A 12488-nucleotide genomic window follows, 5' to 3' on the forward strand; every position below is an offset into this window, starting at 1 on the left:
CCATTAAACTCTGTTTTAAAGTCACCATTGGCCTCATGATGAAATCCCTGAGCGATTTCCTTCCTCTCTGGCAACTGAGTTAGGAAGGACACCTGTATATTTGTAATGACTGAGTGTATTGATACACCATCCAAAGTGTAAATAATAACTTCACCATGCTCAAAGGGATATTCAAGGTCTGATTTATTAAAACATTTTTACCAATCTACCAACAGGTGCCCTTCTTTGCGAGGCATTGGAAAACCTCCCTGGTCTTTGTGGTTGAATCTATATTTGAAATTCACTGCTTGACTGAGGGATCTTACAGATAATTTTTATGTGTGGGGTACAGAGATGAGGTAGTCATTAAACTATTATTGCACACAGAGTCCAAGCAACTTATGTGACTTGTTCAGCTTTTACATTTTTATTAATGAGTAAACATTGCAAAAAACATCATTCCACTTTGACATTATGGGTATTGCGTGTAGGCCAGTAACAAAAATATCTAAATGTAATCAATGTTAATATCCCTGTGAGCCTCCCAGGCCCATGTTGCCCAGGGTTAAGAACATACATTGTAGATTAATAATATGACATTGTATTGCATTACACCCTCTAAATCTATTCCATGTGACCAACATGTCTAATATGTTGTTAGTAATATTCATTAAAATAAAATGAGAACACTTTTTTTTTCTTTTCTTTTTTACATATAATTTTGAGATCTGGCCACGGACGCAACTTTGAGTCCCCCCCACTTTAAGAACCCCTGTTGTAGTCTACATGTATTCAAATGTCTCAAAGGATTTCCTGTTGTCTGATACAAACTAGGCCATCAAATTAAACAGTGTGACTACTGCTGTTCACTGTCCTTTAGGTTGCTTTAACTGTGACCTCTACCCTGGGCTAAGTTCATGAAGATATACTTACAACGTAGTTTGTCCACTATTTTCCCTCCACACATAGTCGCCAACATTGACTTCATCGAGAAAATGCTCAGCTTCCCGTGGCCTTCACTAAACACACAAACAAACAATTTGGAAAATGTATCTATTCACAACTGAAACACACACACTCATCATACCGACAAAGGAGAAGCCTCTTTTCCCCCCATGATTTGATAGCTTTAGCTTGTTGACCACAATATATAACTTCTGAATCTATCTTGACCATGTTGTCTGAAGGCCCAGAATCATTTGAAGGGGAGAGCTCACAGTTCAGTCCAGCATACTGATTACTACACAGACACATTCATTTGATATATTTACAGTCTGGACTCCAACATTGCTCATCCTAATATTTCTATATTTCTTAATTAACTCTTGTTAGATATTACTGCACTGTTGGAGCTAGGAACACAAGCACTTCGCTACACCCGCAATAACATCTGTTAAATATATGTATTCCATAGTAAGAAATTATATCTTGTGGGCCTCCCGAGTGGTGCAGCATCTCAGTGCTTGAGGCGTCACTACAGACCTGGGTTTGATCCCAGGCTGTCTCACAGCCGGCCATGACTGGGAGACCCATGAGGCGGCAAACAATTGGCCCAGCGGCATCCGCGTTAGGGGAGGGTATGGCAGGATGGGATTTCCTTGTCCCATCACACTCTAGCTACTCCTTGTGGCAGGCCAGGCGCCTGCAAGCTGACTTTGGTCACTCACTGGACGGTGTTTCCTCCGACACATTGGTGCGGCTGGCTTCCGGGTTAAGCGAGCAGTGTGGCTTAGCAAGGTCATGTTTCGGAGGACGCATGGCTCTCGACCTTCGCCTCTCTCAAGTCCGTAGGGGAGTTGCAGAGATGGGACAAGACTAACTACCAATTGGATATCAAGAAAAAGGGGTAAAAAAAATACAAATAAAAAAAATCTCTAGTTCTGAAAATAAGGTGTTGCACTATACATAAATCTACAGACATGTACATGCACTTTTCATACAGCAGTTCAAAGCAAATGTATACACGTCATCCTGCTCCCTCTGGCGCTCGACGTCGCCGGTCGACAAACCACCGGTCCTGGCAACCCACATTGCACACACCTGGCAACCATCATTGCACACACCTGGCAACCATCATTGCACACACCTGGCAACCATCATTGCACACACCTGGCAACCATCATTGCACACACCTGCTCCCTATGGTAACGCACACCTGGACTTTATCATGACCCTGATTACTCTCCCTTCATATAGCCCTCACCAACCTCCGTCATCAGGCAGTATTGGTTCTGTTTTCATGTCCAGACACTTCTCTTGTTTGGTAACTCTCCACGTTCGTTATTATTAAAAACTCACCATCTGCACCTGCTTCCTGACTCCCTGCGTCGTCGTTACAACACAATGTACGAAACATTAAGAACATCTTCCTAATATTGAGTTGCACCCCTTTTGCCCTGAGAACAGCCTAAATTTGTTAGGGCATGGACTCAACAAGATGTCAAAAGCGTTCCATGTTGACTCCAATGCTTCCCACAGTTGTGTCAAGTTTGGCTGGATGTCCTTTGGGTGGTGGACCATTCTTGATGCACACGGGAAACCGTTGAGTGTGAAAAACCCAGCAGCATTGCAGTTCTTGACACAAACCGGTGCACCTGGCATCTAGTATCATACTCCGTTCAAAGGCATTTAAATATTGTGTCTTCCCCATTCACCCTCTGAATGGCACACATACACAATCCATGTCTCAGTTGTCTCAAGGATTAAAAATCCCTCTTTAACCTGTCTCCTCCCCTTCGTCTACACTGATTGAAGTGGATTTAACAAGTGTCATCAATAAGGGATCATAGCTTTCACCTGGATTAATCTGGTCAGTCTGTCATGGAAAGAGCAGGTGTTCCTAATGTTTTGTCCACTCAGTGTATAGTGTATGTAATATTCTATATCAAATGTATATCCTCTGTCTAATGCAGTGCACCTGTCATATGTAGCCACCATGAAGTTGAGGAGCAGACTGATGGACTGCTCTACGTTGATCTGGTGCACGGTGGGAAGACGCTTGTTGAGCTGGTAGTAGATGGAGGACAAGATGGTCTCCAGTCTAGACACGTTAATCTCTGCGTTGTGGTCCAGTGTGTTCAAACCGCTGTCACGGAACGCCTCGATCATGTTCCACACATCCACCAGGTGCACTGGGAGGAGATGGGGAAAGATTGAAGAAAAGATTGAAGAAAATAATAGATTGCTTCTAAATTAACTAATTACGTTCAAGTGTACCGTATTTGAAACAAACATATGTGACATTGTTGTGTGTACAGTTCAATAAGTTAGGAGAGTAAGATCTTCAGTAAAGGAAACGAAAAGAGCCCGACAGCGAGTACTTACGGTTGCATCTTTTCTGCACGAATCTTAGCTTGCAGGCCGTCCTATAGGTTGACAGTCTGATGACGTCAAAGTTTTGTCCCCCTGATAAAAATAAAAAGATGAATCAACAAACTAACACAACCGCACACACACACACACAAAACCCACTGTATGGGGAAGGGGAATGTACTGTACAGTGTAACGTGAATGGCTTGGCTAAGACACAGCAGTGTGAATGATTAGTACTGGTTTTCCTCTGGAGATTTCACTCAGACAGTGCATGTAGTGAAGGGGTTCTCAAACGTTTTGGGGCCGGGGACCCCTTTTGTGATAGCAAATTCATCAGGGACCCCTTTATAGTCAGAACACAACTCAAGTTAAAAAACAATAGCATACAAGGAGTTGTACTATGACTTTGGCAGTGCATTGCCGGATGAACCAAGTCTAGGGCCCTGGGAAAGACCATTTTAAAGGCTCTCTCTTGGCATCGGAGATACATTTTTGCAGTTTTCAAGCAAATTTAATGCAATGATACACATTTTGTCAAGGGGAACAAAAATTCAATGTTGCAGCTTTAAAGCTAATACCCTGCAATTCTACACATTTTGCCACGAGGCAGAAAGAAAGCTTTGCCGTTTTAAAGCTTAAATGACAGTGCATTTACAGTTGAAGTCGGAGTTTACATACACCTTAGCCAAATACATTTAAACTCACAATTCCTGACATTTAATCCTAGTAAAAATGCCCTGTCTTAGGTCAGTTAGGATCACCACTTTATTTTAAGAATGTGAAATGTCAGAATAATAGTAGAGAGAATGATTTATTTCAGCTTTTATTTCTTTCATCACATTCCCAGTGGGTCAGAAGTTTACATACACTCAATTAGTATTTGGTAGCACTGCCTTTAAATTGTTTAACTTGGGTCAAACGTTTCAGGTAGCCTTCCACAAGCTTCCCACAATAAGTTGGGTGAATTTTGGCCCATTCCTCCTGACAGAGATGGTGTATGTGAGTCAGTTTTTTAGGATCCTTGATCGCACACACTTTTTCAGTTCTGCACACAAATGTTCTATAGGATTGAAGTCCGGGCTTTGTGATGGCCACTCCAATACCTTGACTTTGTTGTCCTTAAGCCATTTTGCCTTTGGAAGTATGCTTGGGATCATTGTCAATTTGGAAGCCCCATTTGCGACCAAGCTTTAACTTCCTGACTGATATCTTGAGATGTTTGTTTCAATATATCCACATAATTTCCCATCATCATGATGCCATCTATTTTTTGAAGTGCACCAGTCCCTCCTGTGGCAAAGCACCCCCACAACATGATGCTGCCACCCCCGTGCTTCACGGTTGGGATGGTGTTCTTCGGCCTGCAAGCCTCCCCCTTTTTCCTCCAAACATAACAATGGTCATTATGGCCAAACAGTTCTATGTTTGTTTCATCAGACCAGAGGACATTTCTCCAAAAGGTACGATCTTTGTCCCGATGTGCAGTTGCAAACTGTAGTCTGGCTTTTTATGGCGGTTTTGGAGCACTGGCTTCTTCCTTGCTGAGCGGCCTTTCAGGTTATGTCAATATAGGACTCGTTTTACTGTGGATATAGATACTTTTGTACCTTTGCTGTTGTTCTGGGATTGATTTGCACTTTTCGCACCAAAGAACTTTCATCTCTAGAAGGCAGAACGCGTCTCCTTCCTGAGAGATATGACGGCTGCGTGGTCCTATGGTGTTTATACTTGTGTACTATTGTTTGTACAGATGAATGTGGTACTTTCAGGGGTTTGAAAATTGCTCCCAAGGAAGAACCAGACTTCCCATGATGTTAAGCAAAGAGGCACTGAGTGTGAAGGTAGGCCTTGAAATACATCCACAGGTACACCTCCAAATGACTCAAATGATGTCAATTAGCCTATCAGACGCTTCTAAAGCCATGACATCATTTTCTGGAATTTTCTAAGCTGTTTAAAGGCACAGTCAACTTAGCGTATGTAAACTTCTAACACACTGGAATTGTGATACAGTGAATTATAAGTGAAATAATCTGTCTGTAAACAATTGTTGGAAAAATGACTTAAAGTAGATGTCCTAACCGACTTGCCAAAACTATAGTTTGTTAACAAGACATTTGTGGAGTGGTTGAAAAACTAGTTTTAATGACTCCAGCCTAAGTGTACGTAAACTTCCGACTTGAACTGTATGTGAAAATAAAATCATTTTGGGGGAATACAAGAACTATTGAGTTGAAAAATGTATAATTGGTGGAGTAACTGTGGATACCAATATCCCTGTGAGCCTCCCAGGCCCATGTTGCCCAGAGTTAAGAACATACATTGTAGATGAATAATATGACATTGTATTGTATTACACCCTGTAAACTTATTCCACAGATCCCTTAGCCAAGATTTGTTTAATCTGCTATTGCTAATGTAAAAACAAAAATGTTAATATATGCATTTGGAGATCTGGCCTCGGACCCCCTGCAGTACCTCTGCAGACCCACTTTGAGGAATCCCTGATGTAAAGGGGAATGTACAGTATAATGCTTTACTGTGCACAGCAGATTATAACAGTGTGTAAATGAATAGTAATAGTTTGGCTCTGGAGCTCTGTCTACTCACTCATCTCCATGAAGAGTTGTCTCCTCTCCACCATGGCCTTGCCTCGTTTACTGCGTTCTTCTATCATTCTGGGGGGGGGGAATACCACAACAGACAATAAGCACACATTACCTTCTCACTACGTAATTACATCATCATTGTAGACAATATACATTATCAGTCTTCTCTGCACTCTATCATTCTGGGGAAAGAATACAGCAAGCATTACTACCTTCTCACTCAGTAATTGCATAATTATTGTATACATTAGACATATTACGCATTTTTAGGGAAATAAACCAGCAAGCGTGCATTACCTACTCATTACATACCTGTAATGACTATACATCATTGTAACCATTGTATACATTATCAAGGTCCATTATAGCCTTTGTACATTCAAGTTAAAGCAGTAGTGTAAAATATGAATCTAACTGATCCTGTATTCTCTATACACTCATCACTCTAAGTATGTATGTATCATATATGGAATGTTCAATCATGTACAACACATACACTCTTAGAGAAAAAGGGTTCTTTGGATGTCCCCATAGGAGAACTCTTTGAAAAACCTGTTTTGGTTCCAGGTAGAACCCTTTCTGTGGAAAGGTTCCTACATGGAACCCAAAGAGTTCTACCTGGAACCAAAACAGTTCTACCTGGACCCAAAAAGGGTTATTCAAAGGATTTTCCTCCAAAAGAGTTATAGATCTGTAATTTTTCCATTGAAAGCAAGTCTAAGAAGCGGTAGAGCTGTTCTATGTGCGCTATTTCGATGTTTCCAGTTCTTAAGTTCTGTTTTTGCATCCTATACATTCGGTTTTGTACACCAGCTACAAATACAATATTTTGGGTTGTTGAAAAATATATTTCACAACAGTTTAGATGGTACAATGATTCTCAACACATTGGGAATACATTGTCACAAAGTGAAATTAGGCAACTTTTAAGATATTTAGTAACCAGGAAATGGAGCGATTTCTCCATATTTTCAGAAAAAGTTAACTTAATCTACTGATGATTTTATCAGATAAAAATCCCAGAGGTATTTATTTACCTGTCGCTGCCTGAATATTAAACAAAGTAAAGCATTAACTGCTGCTTCCCCTGTGGAGAGAAGAACAATCATAGAGAGTTAGCTAGTTGGTTCCTTAATATTCTGTGTCTGTTATGCTCTGTAGTAGGATAAGCAATCCTTCCAGACAAAATGGGTTTGACTTTTAACACCCTCCCTTCAAGGACTAAATTAACTCTACCAAACATGTTTTTTTTGACAGCAGAACTATAGACGTCTTAGTAATTCCAGGGAGTAAGCTATACTCTAAGGCCGAGGGAGAGGGGTGTTGACCGGGTAGGGAGAATAGGTGTGGAGGCCTGAAGGTCTGTAGTTCCAGGGAGTAAGCTATACACTCTCAGGCCTAGGGAGAGGGCAGGCAGGCTGGCAGGGACAGCCTGGAGGTCAGGAAGGCCCCAAGGAGAAGGCCCGTGAATAGGTGTGTGAGTGAAACTGTCCGTCAGGGGGCAGAGCAGGCAAATTAATGTAAAATCGTGTGAGATTAAAATGTGCAATATAGAAGGGTAGTCAGTGGATATTCTGAACCTTGTTTGAGTCCAGTAGGTCACATGATCAAGGAGCTATTGAAATTAGAAACATTGAAAAACATTGAAAATTCATATAAAAACGTGTGAGGTGAAAATGGACAAACTACAGGGTGTGCAATATGTAGGCCCACAGAGTACATTCTGAACCTTGTTTGAAGTCAGTAGGTCACATGACCAAGGAACTATTGAAATTAGAATGTTGGAAAAATCCATGTAAAATTGTGTGAGATGAAAAAGGACAAACCAAAAGGGTGTGCAATATATAATGGCAGTCAGTGGAAATTCTGAACCTTGTTTGAGTCCGGTAGATCACATGACCTACCGGAGCTATTGAAATGAGAAAATGGGAAAAATCCATGTACCGGTAAAATTGTGTGAGATGAAAAGGGACAAACTAAAGGGTGTGCAATGTGTAGGCCCACTGAGGGGACATTCTGAACCTTGAGGTCAGTAGGTCACACGACCAAGGAGCTATTGAAATTCGAGAATAAAAAAACATTTGTACTAACTAATCCAACTAGGAATACAAAATGCTGCTCACATTTACACGTTTATTAGCTTTGCAAAGCGAAGTCATTTCCAAATCGTGAAAATAAGTGAGCATTTTTTCCAACATCATGACACATATTTGGAGTCTGTGACTCAAGTGGTTTGAAAGCTATTGAGGTTCGAAAGCGCAAATATCCGTTGAATATCCAACCTGAAACTGGCTTTACATTGATCATTAAATTACATGTACAGATATATGGGTTTAGGCTACAGTTTACCATAAATCAGAATGGGCGAATATCCAACCTGAAACTGGCTTTACATTGATCATTAAATTACATGTACAGATATATGGGCTTAGGCTACAGCTTACCGTAAATCAGAATGGGCGGGTCTACTAAGCCAGCATAAGGGTAAAGCTGTGGTTATTATGAAATTGATCGTAGTAATGGTTAGAGGTCGACCGATTAATCGGAATGGCCGATTAATTAGGGCTGATTTTCAAGTTTTCATAACAATCGGAAATCGGTAATTTTGGATGCCGATTTTGAAGTTTTTTTTTTACACCTTTATTTAATCTTTATTTAACCTGGCAAGTCAGTTAACAACAAATTCTTATTTTCAATTCTTATTTTCAATTTAACTGCCTTGATCAGGGGCAGGACGACAGATTTTTACCTTGTCAGCTCATCAATTCAATCTTGCAACCTTGTGGTTAACTAGTCCAACGCTCTAACCACCTGCCTCATGAGGAGCCCGCCTGTTATGTGAATGCAGTAAGAAGCCAAGGTAAGTTGCTAGCTAGCATTAAACTTAATCAATCATAATCACTAGTTATAACTACACATGGTTGATGAAAAAGGACTGTCGTTGCTCCAACATGTACCTAACCATAAACACCAATGCCTTTCTTAAAATCAATACACAGAAGTATATATTTTTAAACCTGCATATTTAGCTAAAAGAAATCAAGGTTAGCAGGCAATAATAACCAGTTGAAATTGTGTCACTTCTCTTGTGTTCATTGCAGGCAGAGTCAGGGTATATGCAACAGTTTGGGCCGCCTGGCTCATTGCGAACTAATTTGCCAGAATGTTACGTAATTATGACATAACATTGAAGGTTGTGCAATGTAACAGGACTATTTAGACTTATGGATGCCACCCGTTAGATGAAATACGGAACGGTTCCGTATTTCACTGAAAGAATAAACGTCTTGTTTTCGAGATGATAGTTTCCGGATTTGACCATATTAATGACCTAAGGCTCGTATTTCTGTGTGTTATTATATTATAATTAAGTCGATGATTTGATAGAGCAGTCTGACTGAGCGATGGTAGGCACCAGCAGGCTCATAAGCATTCATTCAAACAGCACTTTCGTGCGTTTTGCCAGCAGCTCTGCTGTTTATGACTTCAAGCCTATCAACTCCCGAGATTAGGCTGGTGTAACGATGTGATGTGAAATGGCTAGCTAGTTAGCGGGGTGCGCACTAATAGCGTTTCAAACGTCACTCGCTCTGAGACTTGGGGTAGTTATTCATCTTGCCCTGCATGGGTAACACTGCTTTGAGGGTGGCTGTTGTCGATGTGTTCCTGGTTCGAGCCCAGGTAGGAGCGAGGAGAGGGACGGAAGCTATACTGTTACACTGGCAATACTAAAGTGCCAGGTACCACGGTTGCTAAGCCTATCGTCATTCAACCCCCTACTCAAGAGTCGAGGTATGAGTCGATTAATATGCATATTTTCCTCGAACGTACGTAATGTCAGGATTCCAAAGCTATACGATATTACAAAGAACAAGAAAAGTATCTCAAATCTCGGAAAATATTTGTAATGTTATACTTTTTGTTGGGTTTTTGAGCTAGTGCCCAAATGACTCCCATTCAGTCCTTGGACACTCCTTGTCCCAGAATGCAACGCGCGACCCATTGACGACGTCTGGGCAACGTACACAATGGACGTGAATACAATTCCAACGGAATGTCCAATCTCTTCAAAGTATCTGTGGCTCGGGGCAAAAGGCCTACTATCTAGCTGCTTTAGTTCGTTAAGTAGCTAGTTATTTTCATGAATGGAAGTTCGATTTTAATAGGAGAACAACACGTGGTTGCCTAAGTAATACCATTGCTAAGAATATTGACAATTATTGTAGTTTCTGCTCATTGTTTTCAGGCTGTTTACATTGAGGGTTAACTAGGTACCCACAATAAGTTGCTAAAAACATCTGCATCAAAGATATGTGAGTGACTTTGTCATACTGCAAACCGAAGTCAACGCAGCAGAGAAATAGCCTAACTCCAGTTTCCAAACGGTCATCAATGTTGACAAAATCCTTATTTATTCTGCATTTTGACTAGCTAGGATTAATTATATGCAACTGTTTGGGATATGGCTGGCAGAAGCTGCAGGATCAATATTTTCTCCCCGTGTCTGGTTGCATGTCGGGGAGAATGTTGCACTACTTGGCTAACATTTCAGATGCTCACACAGACGTTGTCCCATTCGATCGAACAAATAATGTTTTATTACCAACACGGTACTGTAAACACATCGTGGCCTGTGTGTGCTTGTTTGCAGACTTTTTGTTTCACTTTGACAGTGCTACAGACCATAGTGCTTGCGCATGCAAATTCAGCGCACAAGACACTCTAAAATATAATTTTGTTTTTTGACTCTTCAAAATAAAAGCTTATTTGACACGTCAATTAGTGTTATTTGAGGTATATCTTTGACACAAAAATACCCAAACTGAGCTCCATAGATGACGGTGATGATCACCCATCATCAAATGCCAAACGGCCTGAGCTATATCATCTGCATTATTAGGCATATCAGCGTTTTTAATATAATAAGGTCAACCTAAACGAAATGCAAATACATAGATGATAGTAGGCCTATCGCCAAGCATTGCGTCATTCCACGGGTTTCATTTGCAATGAATGAACTCAAGCGCATCAGCCTCTATAGGAGCATCACAGCACACACTAAAATAATAAATGTGTCAGTTGAATAGCGCAGTGATATATCTATCACACCTTTCCGAGTAGGTAGCCTAGCTAATGACAAAATAATTTTAAGTGAGTCAACATACGGAGGACTAGGGCTTATAGGGCTCGAAAGGCGAAAACATCATCCACGCTCTCGGTGACGAATCATTAGCTTTACAATACTTTATGCGTCTCAGATCTGGAAGGAACCGAACGACCTACGCGGCCATATTGCTGTTTTAACTCTCTATTTACATTGTTTCCGCAATATGAGTTTGTCGTGTGATGCATCTTAAAGGAATATGCGAAATGATAACGTACCCTAAATATCTACCCTAATAAATGTGTAGTAGCCTAATTTAGATGTGCCTTCTCCACTCTATAGGCTATTTAAATGAGAATTGTACATACAATTAGCCTTACCAGTTTGAAAATCACGCCAGTGACGTTAATAGCATCAACATCAGATGAAGAGGATATAAGTAGTCCGGATATTTCCTTCGTGAATCATCGCTGCACTCAGTCTCACCTGTCTGTCTGCATTCGTTCGTTATTGCTGTCCGAGCAATGCAAAACGATTGATATTATACAAATACTGTACCATATCCAGTGCGTTTCCTGTTTCATAGCCTACGACTCAGAATTACGGTGGTGGCACAGATAGAACAATGAGACACATATTTCACCGGATGTATAAATGTGAAGCATCCGGTTGGCGTTTCCACTCACTACCAAATATGGTGATGAGAGGAAGCCCGGTGGTTGGCAGTAGGAGACTTTACCCTTTGCCAAAGTCTCTAAAAATGCCGCTGTTTAGTGCGAATTTAGTTACTGCACACGTGCACTTCACACAGTATGAACAGTCTAGAACGCACAAATAGAATCTCACTAGCTCGTGCTTGGCTCTGCCCACTATGATTCATTGGAAACGACAGGCTCTAGTCTATCTTGTGTTAGTTATAAAAATCTTCGGTGGTGGCGTCTCATAAAAATGTACGAGCGCCGCGCTCTCTCCTCAGCATCATGAACAACCGAACACCCGAATAATTGTATGATATATGGGATAGTCAGCAGGTATGCTACAACATTCCAATCAACAATATACTTTCTCTGTAGCATATTTTAATCATGTGTAATATGGAAACAACATGCATCTGAACAGGGGATTGTATCTCTTCTTAGTGGAGTGTGAAAAAGATGAGGCAAGTGTAAAAGCCTACTGTCATAATGTGATGTGGTACTGATAGTATGCCTATCATGTAAGTTGTACTAGTATTAGAGTAGAGTCACATTACAGATACAGCCAGAAGAGTATGCTCCACCCATGAGACTGGTTCCTCTCTTGGTTTCCTCCTAGGTCCCTTCCACCTAGGGAGTTCTTCCTGACCACTGTACTTCTGCACTGCTTTTCTTCGGGGTCTAGACCGGGTCTCTGTCAAGCACTTTGTAACAACTGTTGATGGAAAAAGGGCTTTAATAAAATATGTTTGATTGAATTTGATTGACATACAAATGTCACACACAAAA

The 12488-nt window shown here is 40.9% G+C and overlaps 1 protein-coding gene across 8 annotated transcripts in view; it reads right to left on the reverse strand.

Moving 5' to 3' along the window:
- The window catches only part of LOC109904602 (dystrobrevin beta-like), a 69906-nt gene extending 58276 nt beyond the window's left edge, over window positions 1-11630 (reverse strand). For all 8 annotated transcript variants that reach the window (XR_004202682.1, XM_031787845.1, XM_031787849.1 and 5 more), the window contains exons 1-5: window positions 11385-11630; window positions 5902-5969; window positions 3304-3384; window positions 2897-3110; window positions 913-998 (exon numbers count right to left, since the gene is read on the reverse strand). Coding sequence is in view for 7 of the 8 variants with exons in the window: in XM_031787845.1 (XP_031643705.1) it covers window positions 913-998; window positions 2897-3110; window positions 3304-3384; window positions 5902-5968 (448 nt within the window). In the remaining variant the exon portion in view is untranslated. The remainder of the gene's footprint in view (window positions 1-912; window positions 999-2896; window positions 3111-3303; window positions 3385-5901; window positions 5970-11384) is intronic.
- Window positions 11631-12488: the final 858 nt, after the last annotated feature.

This window comes from Oncorhynchus kisutch, linkage group LG14 (genome assembly GCF_002021735.2).
Source record: "Oncorhynchus kisutch isolate 150728-3 linkage group LG14, Okis_V2, whole genome shotgun sequence".
Classification (NCBI taxonomy): Eukaryota; Metazoa; Chordata; class Actinopteri; order Salmoniformes; family Salmonidae; genus Oncorhynchus; species Oncorhynchus kisutch.